This window comes from Cavia porcellus, unplaced genomic scaffold, assembly GCF_034190915.1.
Source record: "Cavia porcellus strain 051 isolate PalLab524CR breed Dunkin Hartley unplaced genomic scaffold, mCavPor4.1 scaffold_1, whole genome shotgun sequence".
Taxonomy (NCBI): domain Eukaryota; kingdom Metazoa; phylum Chordata; class Mammalia; order Rodentia; family Caviidae; genus Cavia; species Cavia porcellus.
In genome coordinates, this window is record NW_026947484.1 from 129,012,908 (window position 1) to 129,027,581 (window position 14,674).

At 36.5% G+C, this 14,674-nt stretch overlaps 1 protein-coding gene across 5 annotated transcripts in view; it reads left to right on the plus strand.

Annotated features, from left to right (window-relative positions):
• The first annotated feature begins 276 nt into the window (after nucleotides 1–276).
• The window catches only part of Gpsm2 (G protein signaling modulator 2), a 47,610-nt gene continuing 33,212 nt past the window's right edge, over nucleotides 277–14,674 (plus strand). Inside the window, exons 1-4 of one of the 5 annotated variants that reach the window (XM_063255321.1) lie at nucleotides 278–539; nucleotides 8,912–9,086; nucleotides 9,732–9,797; nucleotides 13,922–14,228. In XM_063255321.1, coding sequence (XP_063111391.1) covers nucleotides 14,173–14,228 — 56 coding nt within the window. In that variant the 5' untranslated portion in view covers nucleotides 278–539; nucleotides 8,912–9,086; nucleotides 9,732–9,797; nucleotides 13,922–14,172. Of the gene's footprint in view, nucleotides 540–8,911; nucleotides 9,087–9,731; nucleotides 9,798–13,921; nucleotides 14,229–14,674 lie in introns of all 5 variants that reach the window. The other 4 variants (XM_063255331.1, XM_063255316.1, XM_063255338.1 and 1 more) reach the window with 4 other exon arrangements.

Here is a 14,674-nt window from a genome sequence, read left to right on the forward strand (position 1 = left end):
CCACCTGAACTCCGGACGATATTTATTGCTCCACATGTAAGTGTCTGAAGAAATAAGAGAACAAGAAACTTTAGTTTAGTGGTAGAGGACAGGTCAGGAGAAGGGGGGACCGATTACCCCACAGGGAGCCCCCTAGTTTTGGTCTCATCTAGGAACAGAGGGAGAGAAGGCGTGAACGCCCCGCCCCCGATGTCGCCCCGCCCCTCGACGTCGCCATTGGCCAGTCTGAAAGACGCGGGGCGTTGTCGGTTTGAATGGGAGCGCCTGGAGCTGGGGCGCAGGCGCAGTGCAGCGCTGGCACTGCGAGGACCCTTGGGTGGCTGAGGGACCGGAGGGGAGGTAAAGAGAGTTCCGAGCTCCGGCGCACGTGACCTGTAGGGGGCCAGCACCGGCCTCCCTCGGTATCCCTGCCTGGCTCGGCGCTCACACCGCGCAAACTGGTCTGGCCCGAGTGCCGTGACCCCCGCTTGCGGCTCGAGGCTGCCTGTGCCGCGGCCCCACCGCACACCGCGCACCCCGCAGCCGCCGGTCCGCTGGAGGTGAGTTCTCCCCGGCCGCGGACTGAGGCGTTGCGGGGCCGCCAAGGAGCGGCGCGCAGGGGCGCGTGTGGGGGGTGCTCCTGGGTCTGCGGCCACCTACTTTGTCCCGAGCTGGGGGCTGGGTGCGGGCCCCACGAGCTGGCACACCCGGGCGGAGCGGGATCTGGGGGCGCTGCGGGGACGTCGAGGAACCAGAAGCCAATACACGCCCTCAGAAGCTTTCTTGTTAGCAAATTTTTAGTGAGGGTAAGGATTAAGAACTTCGGTCCCTAGATTTTTTAAATATAAAATTTGTGCTAGGGTACAGTCAACTCTCACATATTCCGGGCGTGACAAACAAAAAGTACGAATCCCTGTGCAATCGAATCGAGGTAGATCGTAGCCGCTTGTAGCGCTTGATACTCAAACCAGGTTGTTTTTATGAAATATTTGCCTCTGTCGCATTTAAACCCCTGAACTTTTGAACACCAACCGATTTTGTATCGGTAAACTGAAATTGGTATTAGTTGCGTAAAGTTTTAAGCATAAAATGTTAAAACCTTTTGCTGAATTCTATAGACTACTTTGAAAAGTGGAAAATCTTGTCATTTCCTTAATCAGAGAATTTTAACTAATGTTTGAACTTTGTTCAACAGAACTAGTGGAAAATGTACACCTTAATGCATAATTTAACCCACCGTGGAATTAAAATAAGTAGGTTCTTGGCTTTCCTTTCTCTGGGTTTGTAGTGGTGCGCCACGGTGTGTGCCGAGCTGATTTTCAAGCTGCCACTTCAGAAAGGTACTCGAAAGATCTCCAGTCTGACAATGGCCTGTTGTGATTGCTTCTGAAAAATGCCACGTTTGTGTGGCTCTTCACTTGTCAAGATTAGCTTCGCTTGTTTGTTTAGAAATAAAAAAAGGCAAGATTGTGGTTCACGGGAAGAGGGACAGTGTCAGACCTGCTTTTTACATCTCATTTTGGCAAGCATTTTCAGAGCTATTATTTATAATTTAAGGAGTGGACTGGTTATGAAATAAAAGTTCTATAATACTGTTCCAGAGGCATTATCCCACCCCCAATCTTTTTTGACAAGGTACGCAGTTTAGTTTTATGTTCTTGCTTTAAGTCAGGCATGGGATACTACAAATATATTTTAATCTGAGACTAGGTACTAGGCTAATTATAATAGTGATAGGTTGTAGTAGTTTTTAAAAAAGACTTTACGCATAAAATATTCCTAAAATCGGGGCTGGGGATTTAAGCTCAGCGGCATAAGCGCCTGCCTTGTAAAGCAGTCATGAGTTCGATCCCCGTAACCGATAAAAAGGAAAATGACCAAAAAAAAAAAATTCATAAGATCTATTAAAAGTAAAATTTTGTAGTTCTCTGGAATTCTAAAATTGAAGACCTAACATAGATTTAGACTATTTTAAGCCTGTTCTAATAGACGTATTCTATTTCATAATAACAGCTAATCTATTACTCCTAGACTTTATTAGATACTTCTGTTATGTACTACAGCCAGGCATAGGGTTAGGTGCTTTAGTTATCAAATCTCAAATCATCACATGTTAGGCAACTATCATGACTACATTAACTCTGAGAATCTAGTTTAAGATCAGATTAGAATCTAGTAATTAAGTCACTGTTTTGGGATTTAAACCATGCCCTGAACTCAGAGCACATGCTATAATGCCTCTTGTGTGTCTTTGTAAATCCACACGTCTGTGAACCCCATTTGGGGACTAATTTTACTTCAGAATGCATGTAGGTGCTGTGTTTTGTTGTGAACTATGCCGAAATATTTCCATCCTTCTTTTAGAACTACTGTACTATCTTGCTTTATTATTATCTAGATCACATAGCATTTTCATTATTAGTTTCATCAAAGCATTTATGAATTAAGGCTTTTCTGAGTTATGTGTATGAATATCAATGTACTCTTTACTATGGGAGCAAAATGTATTAAGGCCCCATCTTCTCACTGTTACAGAATTCTTCACTACTTCATGGCAAGAAATTAGAGAACTTTGTGAACATTGTGTTCAAAGCAGTGTGCTTGATCTGAGATGAGAAGGCAGTAGTTCAGTAGTTCTTTCTATTCCCTGACTTTTCATTCTGTCCTGAATAATACTGCCAGTTTATCTTCCTAATGGAGATTTAACTTTGGTCTTTCTTTGTTGAAAAAACTACAAGGTTCCCATTATACTTCAACCACATATTCAGGGCCTCACAGGTTGGTACTACTCTGCCTTCTCAGGTGTCTTTGTTGTGTTTCCTAACCCAGTATGCTGATCCTGGAACATAGTCTCTGCCTCCCACTTCCCTGCTTCTGTGTTTTCCTTGAATAGAATACCTTCTTTCCAAATGCACCAGATCTGCCCTCCTTCAAGGGACACTGCAGATTTCCTTGCTTCCAGAAAGCTTACTCTGATCCATTTTACACTAACACTTATTCTTCCCATACCATCTCATAACATTATTGAACTCAATTAAAAAATTTATTTTCATACAGAATGGTGATATCTTTTGAAAAGACAGGATCATATTCAGTATATTTTCCTATGAAGAATTCTAAACACAAACACTCTGGATACCCTTCTTGTTATTTTAAGCTTGGAGTTTTTGCTTTAAAATGTATTTGAAGTTGATTGTTTTAATTTTTTTCTTTATTTTATTGGTACACTTTAGATACACATAGTGATAACATTCTCTATAGGGAATTTGTACCTGGACGTAGTATATCTTGCATCTTCTTCCTCCCACCATTCTTCCCTCCTTTCAGTCCTCTTCCCCTGTCCACCCACAGCAGCTTTGTTTCTGTTTCTTCCTGTACTCTTGTTTTTCTTGTCTCCCCACCCCCTCTCGTCCCACCTTAGTCCTCTTCACATTTTAACATTTTCTTCTCATTTCCCAATTATCTATTGTATACTTTGGTCCTCAGACAAAGACTACTGAACATGATTTACATGTACAGTTTCTCACACTAGAGAAACCATGCAGTATAAAGAAACCATGTGTGCCTTACTGCTTTCACTTAAGAATATGGCCTCAAGGTGCATCCATTCAACTAGAATATCCTTCTTTAAGGCAGACTAGTACTCTGTTGTATAAAAAAAACCTTCTTTTCTTTATCCATTTACCAGTTTATGAGCAGCTGAGCCTTTTCCAGGATTTAGCTGTTACAAACTGTGCCGCTTATAAACATGGGTATGCATATATTGTTGTGGTATGATGCTTTTAATTCTTTCACAACGATTCCAAGAAGGGAATGGCTGGGTCAAGTGGAACCTCTAGTTTTAGTGTTTTGAGGAATTTCCACACTGATTTCCAGAGGGGTTGCACCAGTCTGGATTCCCACCAACGTTGGAGAAGAGTACCGTTTCCCCTACCACCCTGCCAGCATTTGTTATTGGTTGATTTCTTTATAATAGTCATTCTTTGGGGAGTGAGGTAGAATCTCAGTGTTGTTTTAATTTGCATCTCTTGAATGACCAGTGATGTTGCACATTTTTTAATACAGGTATTTGCCATTTCTACTTTATCTGAGAAGTGTCTATTTCAGATGCTCATTTTTAGGTTGAGTCTTTAAATTTGGAGCATCTGATTTTTCTTGAGGTTTTTATTTTGTGGTGTTTTGTTTTTTGAGACGAGTTTTCCCTCTGCAGGCCTTGAGTTTGTAGCCCAGGCTGGTCTCAAACTTGAACCATCCTCCTGCCAACTGCTGGGATTACAGGCATGCCCCACCATGCCCAGCTCCTTGAGTTCTTTATATATTCTAAATAGTAGTCTTTGTCTGAGGAATAGCTGACAAAATTTTTTTCCTGCACTGTGAATTGTTTTTTCTGTCTATTGGTGGTTTCTCTTGGTGTGCAAAAGCTTTTCAATAAGGTAAAATCCCAGTTGGTGATTCTTTGTGATAGATCCTGTGCAACCATATTTTGTTGAAAGACTTTGCCTACATCAGTGTCTTCAAGAGTTCTATGTATTCTATCTTCCACCCGATTTAGTGTTTCATTTTAATATTTAGATCTTTAATCCATTTCAACTTTAGTTCACTGCATAGTGAAAGGTATGGGTCTAGTTTGAATCTTCAGCATGTGGAAAGCCAGTTTTCCCAGCCCCATTCATTAAAGAGGCTATCTTTCTTCCATTTAATGTGTTTGGCCCCTTTGTGAAAGGAGTGGCTGAGTATGCTTGGGGTTGTTTGTGAATCTTCTAGTCTGTTCCATTGATCCTCAGGTCTGGGTTTTTTTGCCAGTACCATGCTGGTTTTTTTGTGTTTTGTTTTAAAATGTATTTGAGCCGTATACCCTCCATTGCTTTTTAAATCACAGTAGCTCTGTAGTATAATTTCAGGTCAGGGATTATGATGGCCCCTACCTTGCCTTTATAACCAAGAATCACTTGCTATTCTAGGTCTTTTCTGGCTCCACATGAATTTTAGGATTGTTTTCTCTAATTCTGTGAGGTATGCTATTGGTATTTTGATTGTAGTTGCATTAAATCTGTATAACAATTTTGGAACTATGGCCATTTTGGCTATACCCAAGAATAATGTGAAATTGATTTTTAAAAAGCCTTTCTGTTAATATGAACTGATTTATTGCCATTTACTAAGTGAAAAAACAATGGTCTGTAATAAAGGCCACTTCTATTTGATTCACTCCTGGGTTTTTAAGTGAATATATAACAACTCTTTGAAGCTGATGGCTGACCAACATTGATATAGTATTCCCTTCTTTTCGATGAGGAATAATACTTCCTAGTCACCCAGTGAAAACTTCAAACTTTGGATAGCAAATTGGGAACAGTAGCAAATTAATTAACAAAAATAACTAATAGTAAAATAGAACAGTTATAATATACTATAATAAATGGCCAGGATCTCCATTCTTGTACTTTGAAACCATTATTAATTAAAATTATCTAAAAAGGAATACTCAAATACAAGGGCTGTGATACCTTGACAGTTCATCTCCTAAACAATATACAACTAAGTGACTAATGAGCAGGTATTATATACAGCATGGGTATACTGGGCAGAGGTTTGATTTGCATCCTAGAACTGTGAGAGATTTTATCATGCCAGTCAGAGTGGTGCATAATTTAAATCTTATAAATTATCTATTTGGGGAATTTTCCATTTATTAATTTCTTACTGAAGTTGACCGAGTATCTGAAACTGAGGAACGTGGAATCACAGATATGAGGCAACTACTGCAATAGCAAATGGAGGTGGGTTATGTTCTTTGGTGGCTTGGTAACTAGTTTTTCTCAAAGCCGTATACCCTCCATTGTTTACTCATAATTTTTCCCCATTTTTTTCTACCATAGTAATGTGTTTATAAAATTATTTTGAATTTATTTCTTTGAGCTATTAGTTATACAGTTTTTTCCAATAATTTATGTAGACCCTAAAAAGATAAAATTTACTTACTAACAAAAATATAGATAAGAAAGAACAGTGACATAGATATGTATATATTTAGACTTGTTTTGTAGATATAGGGCTTAGTTGGAAATTTATGAGAGGAGGAGGAGTTGTCGACCTTTTCTTGTAATCTTGTGGTTTTATAACCCAAATAGTCATTTAGAAAATACTGAATATATGTGTGGTTGATTAAAATTCAGAGTATCTTTTTCTAATCATTCTATTTTTTGTAATTTTCCATATATCCAATTTTATATGCTAATAATAGCTAGAAATCATTTTTCTTATGCAACTGGCCCAATTAAAACTCGTCAAAAAAGTTATTCATTTAACTAGTAGGTAAAATGACAATATACCAGAAGGAAAATTAGCATTATTCTGGAGTTCATGTTGATGAGAAATGAAATGAAGTAATAGGGAGAAAAGTATTGTTATAAAAAAAATTCAGTGAAAAACCTTTTTCCTTTAGTTGAAAGTATTTCTACTCCTTTTGTTTGTTTTTTGCAACGCTGGGGATCAAACCCAAGCCTTGAGCCTACTAGATAACCACTCTTACCACTAAGTGATACCCCCAGCCTTCTTAATTTTTTTATTTGAGACAGGGTTCCACTAAATTGCCTAAACTGGTTTCAAACTTAAAATCCCCTACCTCAGCCTCTGAGTAGCTGGTATTACAGGAATATGCTACCACACTGGGACAGCCCAAACGTTCATGTTATTAAATGTAAATGAATAATCTTATTGGAGGAAGATTTTTGATTAAGTAACTGCTACTTGAGGGAAAAATGTAACAGAGATTAAGAATGTTACATACTGGGGCTGGGGATTTAGCTCAGTGGCATAAGCGCCTGCCTTGCAAGCAGGCGGTTGTAAGTTCTATACCCGGTACCAATAAAAAAGGAAAAGGACAAAAAAAAAAAAGAATGTTACATACAAGCAATCTTCCCTTGTATGTAATAAAAACAGTCCCTTCCTAGTTTATCACATCTCAGAAAAATCTTTGATATTTGACTTCTGTTGTTTTGTTTTGTTTTTTTGAGACAGGATCTCACTGTGTAGCCCAGGCTAGCCCTGAACTCACAGAGATCCTTCTGCTTCAGCCTCTTGGGTGCTGGGGTTACAGGCCCATGCCACCATGCCCAGCATTTCTGATTTTCATGGTCTGCTAAATCTTAAAACACTTAAGAAACTGCTTGAGTGGTAATTACTATAGATAAAGATATAGATATGCACACACACCCACAGTGCTTTGTGTAGATTGCTAAAAACTACTATTGAACTAGAAATGTTAATAACAGTGCTAAGCTGAAGGCTTGAAATAATCAAATCCTTCTCTTCTAGGTTAAATTTCTCTGAGTGTTTATTTGCTTTGAAATTTCATGTGTGGGTTTTATGTGTTTTGGCTATCCTCTTAGCTTTATTATATGGGGAAAAATATAAATGTCCCTTACCAAGAAAAGAGGTTTATACAGTCTTTCCTCATTATCCAAGTGGGATTGGTTCCAGAACCTCCCAAATATCCAAGAATAAAAATGAGTTTGAGATTAATCATACTTTATTTTATATTACTTGTTGTCTTTCATAGTGACACATGTAATTTCAGTTATATTTAGGAGCCCTATGACTGATGGTATGCCTTCAGATTTATTTGGAATATATAACCATTATTCTAATTCATCCTTTGAACATTATCTGGTTTGTTTAGCTGGTTGAAAGTTTTCTTTTAGCTGGGCATGGTGGTGCACGCCTGTACTATGTAGCACTCAGGAGGCTGAGGCAGGATTATTGCTGTGAGTTCGAACCCAGCCTAGGCTACATAGTGAGTACAAGACCAGCCTAAACTACATCTGAAGACCCTGTCTCAAAAAAAGAAAAAATAATAATCAATCGATCAATCAATCTGTAAGCAAACAAATGACTGAAAGTTTTCATTTATTTATTTTGCATTGTTGGAGATCAAACCTATGTAATCACACGTTAGACAAGTGCCCTACCACTTAGTTATACCCCAGTCCTAAAGTTCTTAATAATGTGTGTTAGCATTTACACTTTTAATTAATTATGCTTGTTTTCTAAACTAACTTGACCTAAAATCTCCAACTGAACATTGATTGTTGCAGACTTAAAGATTGCAATAAAGTAATACATAATTGTAATCCTAACTATATACTTTAGGGTTATATATTTACTGAAGGAGAACTTTACTAAAACAGCTTTTGAAGCATAATATGTAGTAAGGTCAGTTTTGCAGCATAGTCTGTGGTAAATTCCCATTTCTCCACATTGATAACAAATAGGATCATCTGCTTAATTAAGCATTATGATTAAATTTATTTTATTAATTTGGGACTGTAATGGTGATGTATGTCACTTGTTAATACTAAAACCATGTTCAACACTATTAGAGATGGGTAGATACATATATGTAATTCACAACATTTAATTCACATTATGCAGCAATCTGGTTACATTATTGGTTTAGAGATTGAGAATGTTGAATAAAGAAATCAGGACTGCTATATATTGCTTTGAGTTTTTTCTCCTGATGGATATTTTTCTTTAATTCTGCCAGTGATTTATTGTAACACTTAAATTTCAATAGTACTTAATTTTTTTTAGTTTTGAAGATGTGTAAAATCCAGGAGTGCTAGTCGCTCAGTTCTACTTTCTTCCCTTCGGACCTTCCCCCACTAGTTTCCATGTCAGTGATACATTTTGATGTCAAAATAGTTTTCCTTGCTAGTAGTTGCTTCCTCTTCATGTGTCACAATAAAATAAAGCTCTATTATTTCAAGTTATCTCTGAAGGACTTTGTTTACTATACTCTTTGCCTTTTCTAGTTCATACTCTTCTCATAAGCTTCTATATTTATTAAGTAACTACTCTTACTATCCTATTCTTAATTTTCATGTAGTGTTCCTTATACTTGCCATCTTGTTTCTGCTTTGTCTTTCAGATAAAATGTCAGAAACAAAAGTTTGGAGAGAAAGAGAGTGGAGTGGAGTGGCAGAGTACTTGGTAGTATACAGACGGCCTTGTGTCTATATCCCCAGAACAGCAAATTAAATAAATGAATAGGATTAGCTGACAGCCCGCATTGCATTCATCTAAAAATGAGTGTCTATTTACAGGTACATAATTTGACAGGAAATAACCAGTTTCTCTGGGATAGTTGAATTTGTTCTAGAAATAGGTATTTTGGCATTCTACTTTATTTCACCCATAATTACTATGTTGCATATTTGTTACTATAAACTATACTCTGAATTCTAATGTAACAACTTCATTTTAAGTATGTTGATTCTTTCACGTATTTATTCTTACCCAAATTGATAAAAGGCAACTATTTATCTTGACACATTACAATTAAAAAAGATTTGGAGAATTTGAACATTATACTTTAAAGTAAATTACTAGGATATGAAAAGTTTAACAATTGAAATTACCTAATTTGGAGATAAAAAAATTTTATATATATGAGTGTCACCAGTTTATATAGATCTTTGAATGGAAACAGACCACAAGTTATTGCCATTTAAATTGCAGCCAGGAACAGATAAATTCAAAGAAGCGCAAAAGCTATAAATGTAACCACCTGTGCTCCATTTTTCCCTGTTACTTAGTTTGCAAGCTTTGTGTTGCCAGTACAGTAGAGCCTAGCAATCCACTGTGCTATATAAAGGAGGTCTCCCTATTTTGACTCTGTAATCAGATATTTAAGTGAAGCAATAAGTTATATACTGATATGAGTTGGTTTTCCTATATGCTTCTGACAGGTTCTGTGATACGGAAAGAATGATTTCTCTCCATCTTTGATACTGGAGATTGAATCCAGAATCATTGTATGTATTCTTTCAAGTCTGTAATTTCCATTTCAGTTCCTACTCATGTCATTACATGTTCTTATCCTAATGAACAAATTTGTAATTTAATGTCTGCTAGCATTACTAGTGTTACACCATATATATGTGTGTGTGTGTGTGTGTGTGTGTTACATATATTTATATGTATAAACATTAATGTGTACATATGCATATTTGTAACATTAAATATGAAGTGGGTTTGATTCCATGTAATGTGGGACATGAGTGAACACATTGTTACTAAATGGGTTAGAGAGTTCTTGCAAAGTAAATCATGGAGTCAAGAATTGCTTACTTGTTCAGCCAATAAAATTTTAAGATACTGGGTTGTGAATGTAGTATAGCTCACTGGTAGAGCATTTGCTTAGTGTATAGGAAACCCTCATTTGTATCCTCTGCACATGGGTGCGGGGCATAAATGCTGTGTGGGGCATAAATGTTGTGTAATTGTTAATGTGGGAGACAACTCTAGTGACTCCCCCTGAATATAGAACAACTGTTGCAAGTTTGGTTATATGGGGACTTACTTCCTTATCCTGATATGTACAGAGCTGGCTGTGGTATTGTCTTCTCTCTTCAGTTGGCTCTAAGCATTGCAAATAAGGCTAGCCAGGTACTGATGTGTAATCTCTAAGGCCACCAGATGGTCTTCTGCTTCCTCGGATTAGTGCTCTCTCTAAAAGATATGAGGACGGTGGGATGGTACAGCCAACAGCTCCAGGACTCTCAACGGGGTATGAGCCTTTAGCTCATGACTCCCCAGAGCACAAAAATTTACATATCAGAAACCGAAGCAATAGCCTCCTAAAACAATTCAGTTGCTACCTTAATTGAATTATGCAAATTGATTCTTCTGCATATCCTTATCTCTGCACTTTGCAGAGATGCTTTTCTTCCTACCTGCCTAGCAGGCTCATGTAATTTCCGCCATCCTCACTGTCACTCATCCTTTTTTTTTTTTGTCTTTTTCGTTTTTTTATCGGTACCAGGGAATCGGTATCGAACTCACGACCGCCTGATTGCAAGGCAGGTGCTTATGCCGCTGAGCTAAATCCCCAGCCCCACTGTCACTCATCCTTAAAACACCTGCTTCTTCACAAGAAAGTAAATTCTGGGAGAGGCCTAGGATCAGGGCCTTTGTCCACACATCCTCACGGGGATTGGCTTTAGGACCCCTTGGCTGTCCTTAACTTGGAATATGTCTTGATGTCTTTACTCTCACCATGGGTTGCCTTGGAAGTGGTAGATTAAAATTAACTTAGTGGGATTCCAATAACGTCTCAGTGGGATTACAAATATAACTCTTTGGATTGTGAGGAAAAGGGATTATGATACTTGGATAACTGTACTCAATATTTGGGGTTACAATAGTTAATGTGACTGTTTTAGATACTTTTGAGAATTAAAAAACTCCTCATACAACACTGAATAGCATTCTGACTCCTTGATGGTTTTAAAAGTGATTAACTACATAGTTGTCATAAAGTAAGGTACTTTGCAACTTCATTTATAATATTAACATTTTATAAATTAATATTTATAATAATGTAGTATGAAATTAACATTTTAAATATTAGTAAATTTTGGAATTTCATTTTAACCTCATAGATGAAAAAATATTTAAATTAAAAAGTTTAATTTCAAGTTAAGTAAATCCTAATACCATTCCTTTTGTCCCATTTTACAACTATCAGGCTGTTGTTTTATCTAGATGCACTTTGGAGCTATTGTTCTGAATATCCACACTAATTTCCTTTAGTAATTTTTTTTCTTACTAAGGCAAAAAGAGGCACAGTGGAATTCTGAACAAAAGGAAAAGAGATTTGTTAGATTAATAGTTGTAAACTATCTTAAGTTACTACTTTCTTTGTTGGACAAGAGAAGCAGAAGAAATAAGAATATTTTGTGGTTTTTTTACATGCCATACTGGTTAATAGGAAACTTCATTTCCCCTAGAAACCTTTATCAGTATACTCAAGGCTAGTTCTCAGGCCCTGCCTCCCTCTCACTTTACCCTTCTGTTCCCTATTAACCTCTTTCAGACTGTACTTAATTAACAAAACAATGAATCTTTTTGTACAGTCTGGGAAGAATGCTATATTGAAGAAGAATTGGGCTTTTTCATATATTGCAACAGAAAGAAGAACCAAGAGATATAGGTAGAAATGGAAAAAATACTCAGAGTATAAACAAACTTTCTAATAAGACTATTTAAAATTCAGAGACTTTATAATTCTCTCTCTCTCTCTCTCTCTCTCTGTCTCTCTTTCTCTCTCTCTCTCTCTCTCTCTCTCTCTCTCTCTCTCTCTCTCTCTCTCTCTCTGTCTTCTTTGTCTGTTTCTCTCTCAATGGGAATCAAACCCCACATGCTCTGCCGTGGTGCTGTAGCCCCAGCCTCTTACAGATGTTCCTTGTAGTTACCTAGTCCTGCAACTAGGTCATTAATTGAATTAGTCATGAAGTGAGGAACTGTATGTAGCATGTTGATTACTATATTCAGGACAAAGAAGTGGTTAAAGGAAACTCTTAATGACTTTGCTTTTATTTGCTTAGTTTAGGGATGCAGTACTGTGATGTATAGCAACATAAACTAGTACTGTACTACACAGTATAACGAGCAAACTTACAGTATCATACACATAAGGTATTCTGCACAAAAAAAAGACACCAAGACTGTATAATAAACAAGACTTACTGAACTGTACAAAAAGAAAACAAAGACGGATCATATTTTTTTGTGGTTTTTTTACACGCCACACTGGTTAATAAGAAACTTCTTGAGTCTGAACAATACACCTCCCTGTCGTAAGTCCAAAAGTCATTAGGCAGGTAAGTCATTAAATGGTGAGTGTCTGTTTTTTAAAATTCGGAGACAGGGTTGCACAGGCAAGACTTGAATTTGGAATCTTCCTGTTTCAGCTTCTCAGAGTGATGAGATTACATCACTGCCTGGTTCCTATTTGTCCTTTTAATTATTACCTTAAAGGAGTAGTGTATATCTGATGTGCTGTGATACATGTGGGCATAGATTCACTTTTAGGACTGCTGCTTTAATTCTGCAAAACTCTCAGTCTTTAGGAAGATTTTGCCTTTACTTCTCTCCTCTTTACTGCTCTTATCTTGCTAGTGCTCCTGTTAGATTTATGTTAGAGTTTCTCATTTTTTCTTCTTTTCTTTCAACTCCTGTTAAGTATTTTCACTTTTTTGTTTGTCATTCTCTTTATATCTGTTCTGCCACCTAACTAGTACATAAAGGTTATTAATATCAGTGTTCATAGTAGCATAATAATAACACAAAGACCCAAATGCCCAGTCATGGTAAAATGAAAAATATGGAAATATAGCAATAAAATTATGCAAATTGTAGACAATAATTAAGCTGCATCTGAGAAACGTAAGGTTAAGAAAACTACACAAAACTAAATAATATATTTAGGGCCTATTTATGGAGAAGTTATAAAAATGAGTAATAGAATAATGAAGAAAACTTATTATAACAGTCACATGAGAGAAGAAAGGAAGGATAAATTAGGGCACCAAGGAAACATCAAAGGCAGTGGTAATGCTCTTTAGCCTATGGTGGGTGGTGTTAAATACATGTTTATTGCATCATTCTTGTGTACCCATTTGATATAAATAATGCTTTAAAAGGTTTAAATAAAATTTACTTTAAGAGCAAATGAATACAGGTATAACTTAATCATCAGTATATCTTTGAAGAAATAAATTTAGACAGTTTAGAATAAACTTAGCTACTTTTTCTTTCGATTTATCAAAGCAATTTTAAAGAGTCAAAGCATCATACTTTTTAAGTACCAATAGGATGTATACTCCATGATTGTTTATAAAAGAAAATATTACATAAAATTGTTGTATTCAAATCATTGTAAAAAATGAAAGAGCAATTCTCAAACAGATCTCTTCTATTCACATGCTTATTTATAATCCCCATCATGATACTTAAGCCCTCTGTAATTTTCTGTACTGATTGACATGACAGCAGTCTGTGAAGTTAACTGTGTGATTATGTAGAGCTCAGGGTTACTTTAGGTTATTCTTCGAAAATAGGACTTCAAGCAAAGCATCTTGTGTTCCTTTTGCAGAAATGTTGCTGAAATGCTGCTGAAAGGGCCAGAGATGCAAGGATTTGGGATACATTTTGAACCTTTAAGCTGTCTGACATTGACCTCCTTTCATTAGTAACAAAGAAGAATCAGGAGCTTAGGACGTATTAACACCAATTCATTAATGTACTAGCTGGACAATGTTCTGCAAACAATTCTTCACTGTAAAGAACTGGATTGGCACAAAATAAGATACTTTTTATATTTTACTCAGTTTGTAATATGACTCGATGGAGGAAAATTTAATAAGCATGAGGGAAGATCATTCTTTTCATGTTCGTTACAGGTAAGACCATTACTTTATTAGTGGATAACTTTTAGTCCATATTTAGACATGTATTTAACTCTGACCATTTCAGTTTTCAGTTGGAAATAATTCCAAATATACCAGCTATAGTTAATATCATCTGTAAACAATGTTTTCTTGGTTCAAAAGTAAATTTTTATATTCTTCGTACACAAAAATGATTTGTTTGTTAATGTTCTCTGGAAAAGTTTATGAATAGTTTTCATATTTTGTAACTTTCATGTAATGTACATATAAAAATAGAACAGTTTTTGAAGTCTTTGGGGGTAAATGATGGATTTTTTATGTGGTCGGCTAAGGACCTAACTTACGTTATAATTTTTAAGTGGTGGTCTTTCATAAATAAGCCACTTAAACGTGACATTTAATTAGAAAATATTAATGACTTCAGATATAATAGGAACAAAACAGCGTGTCTGCACTGT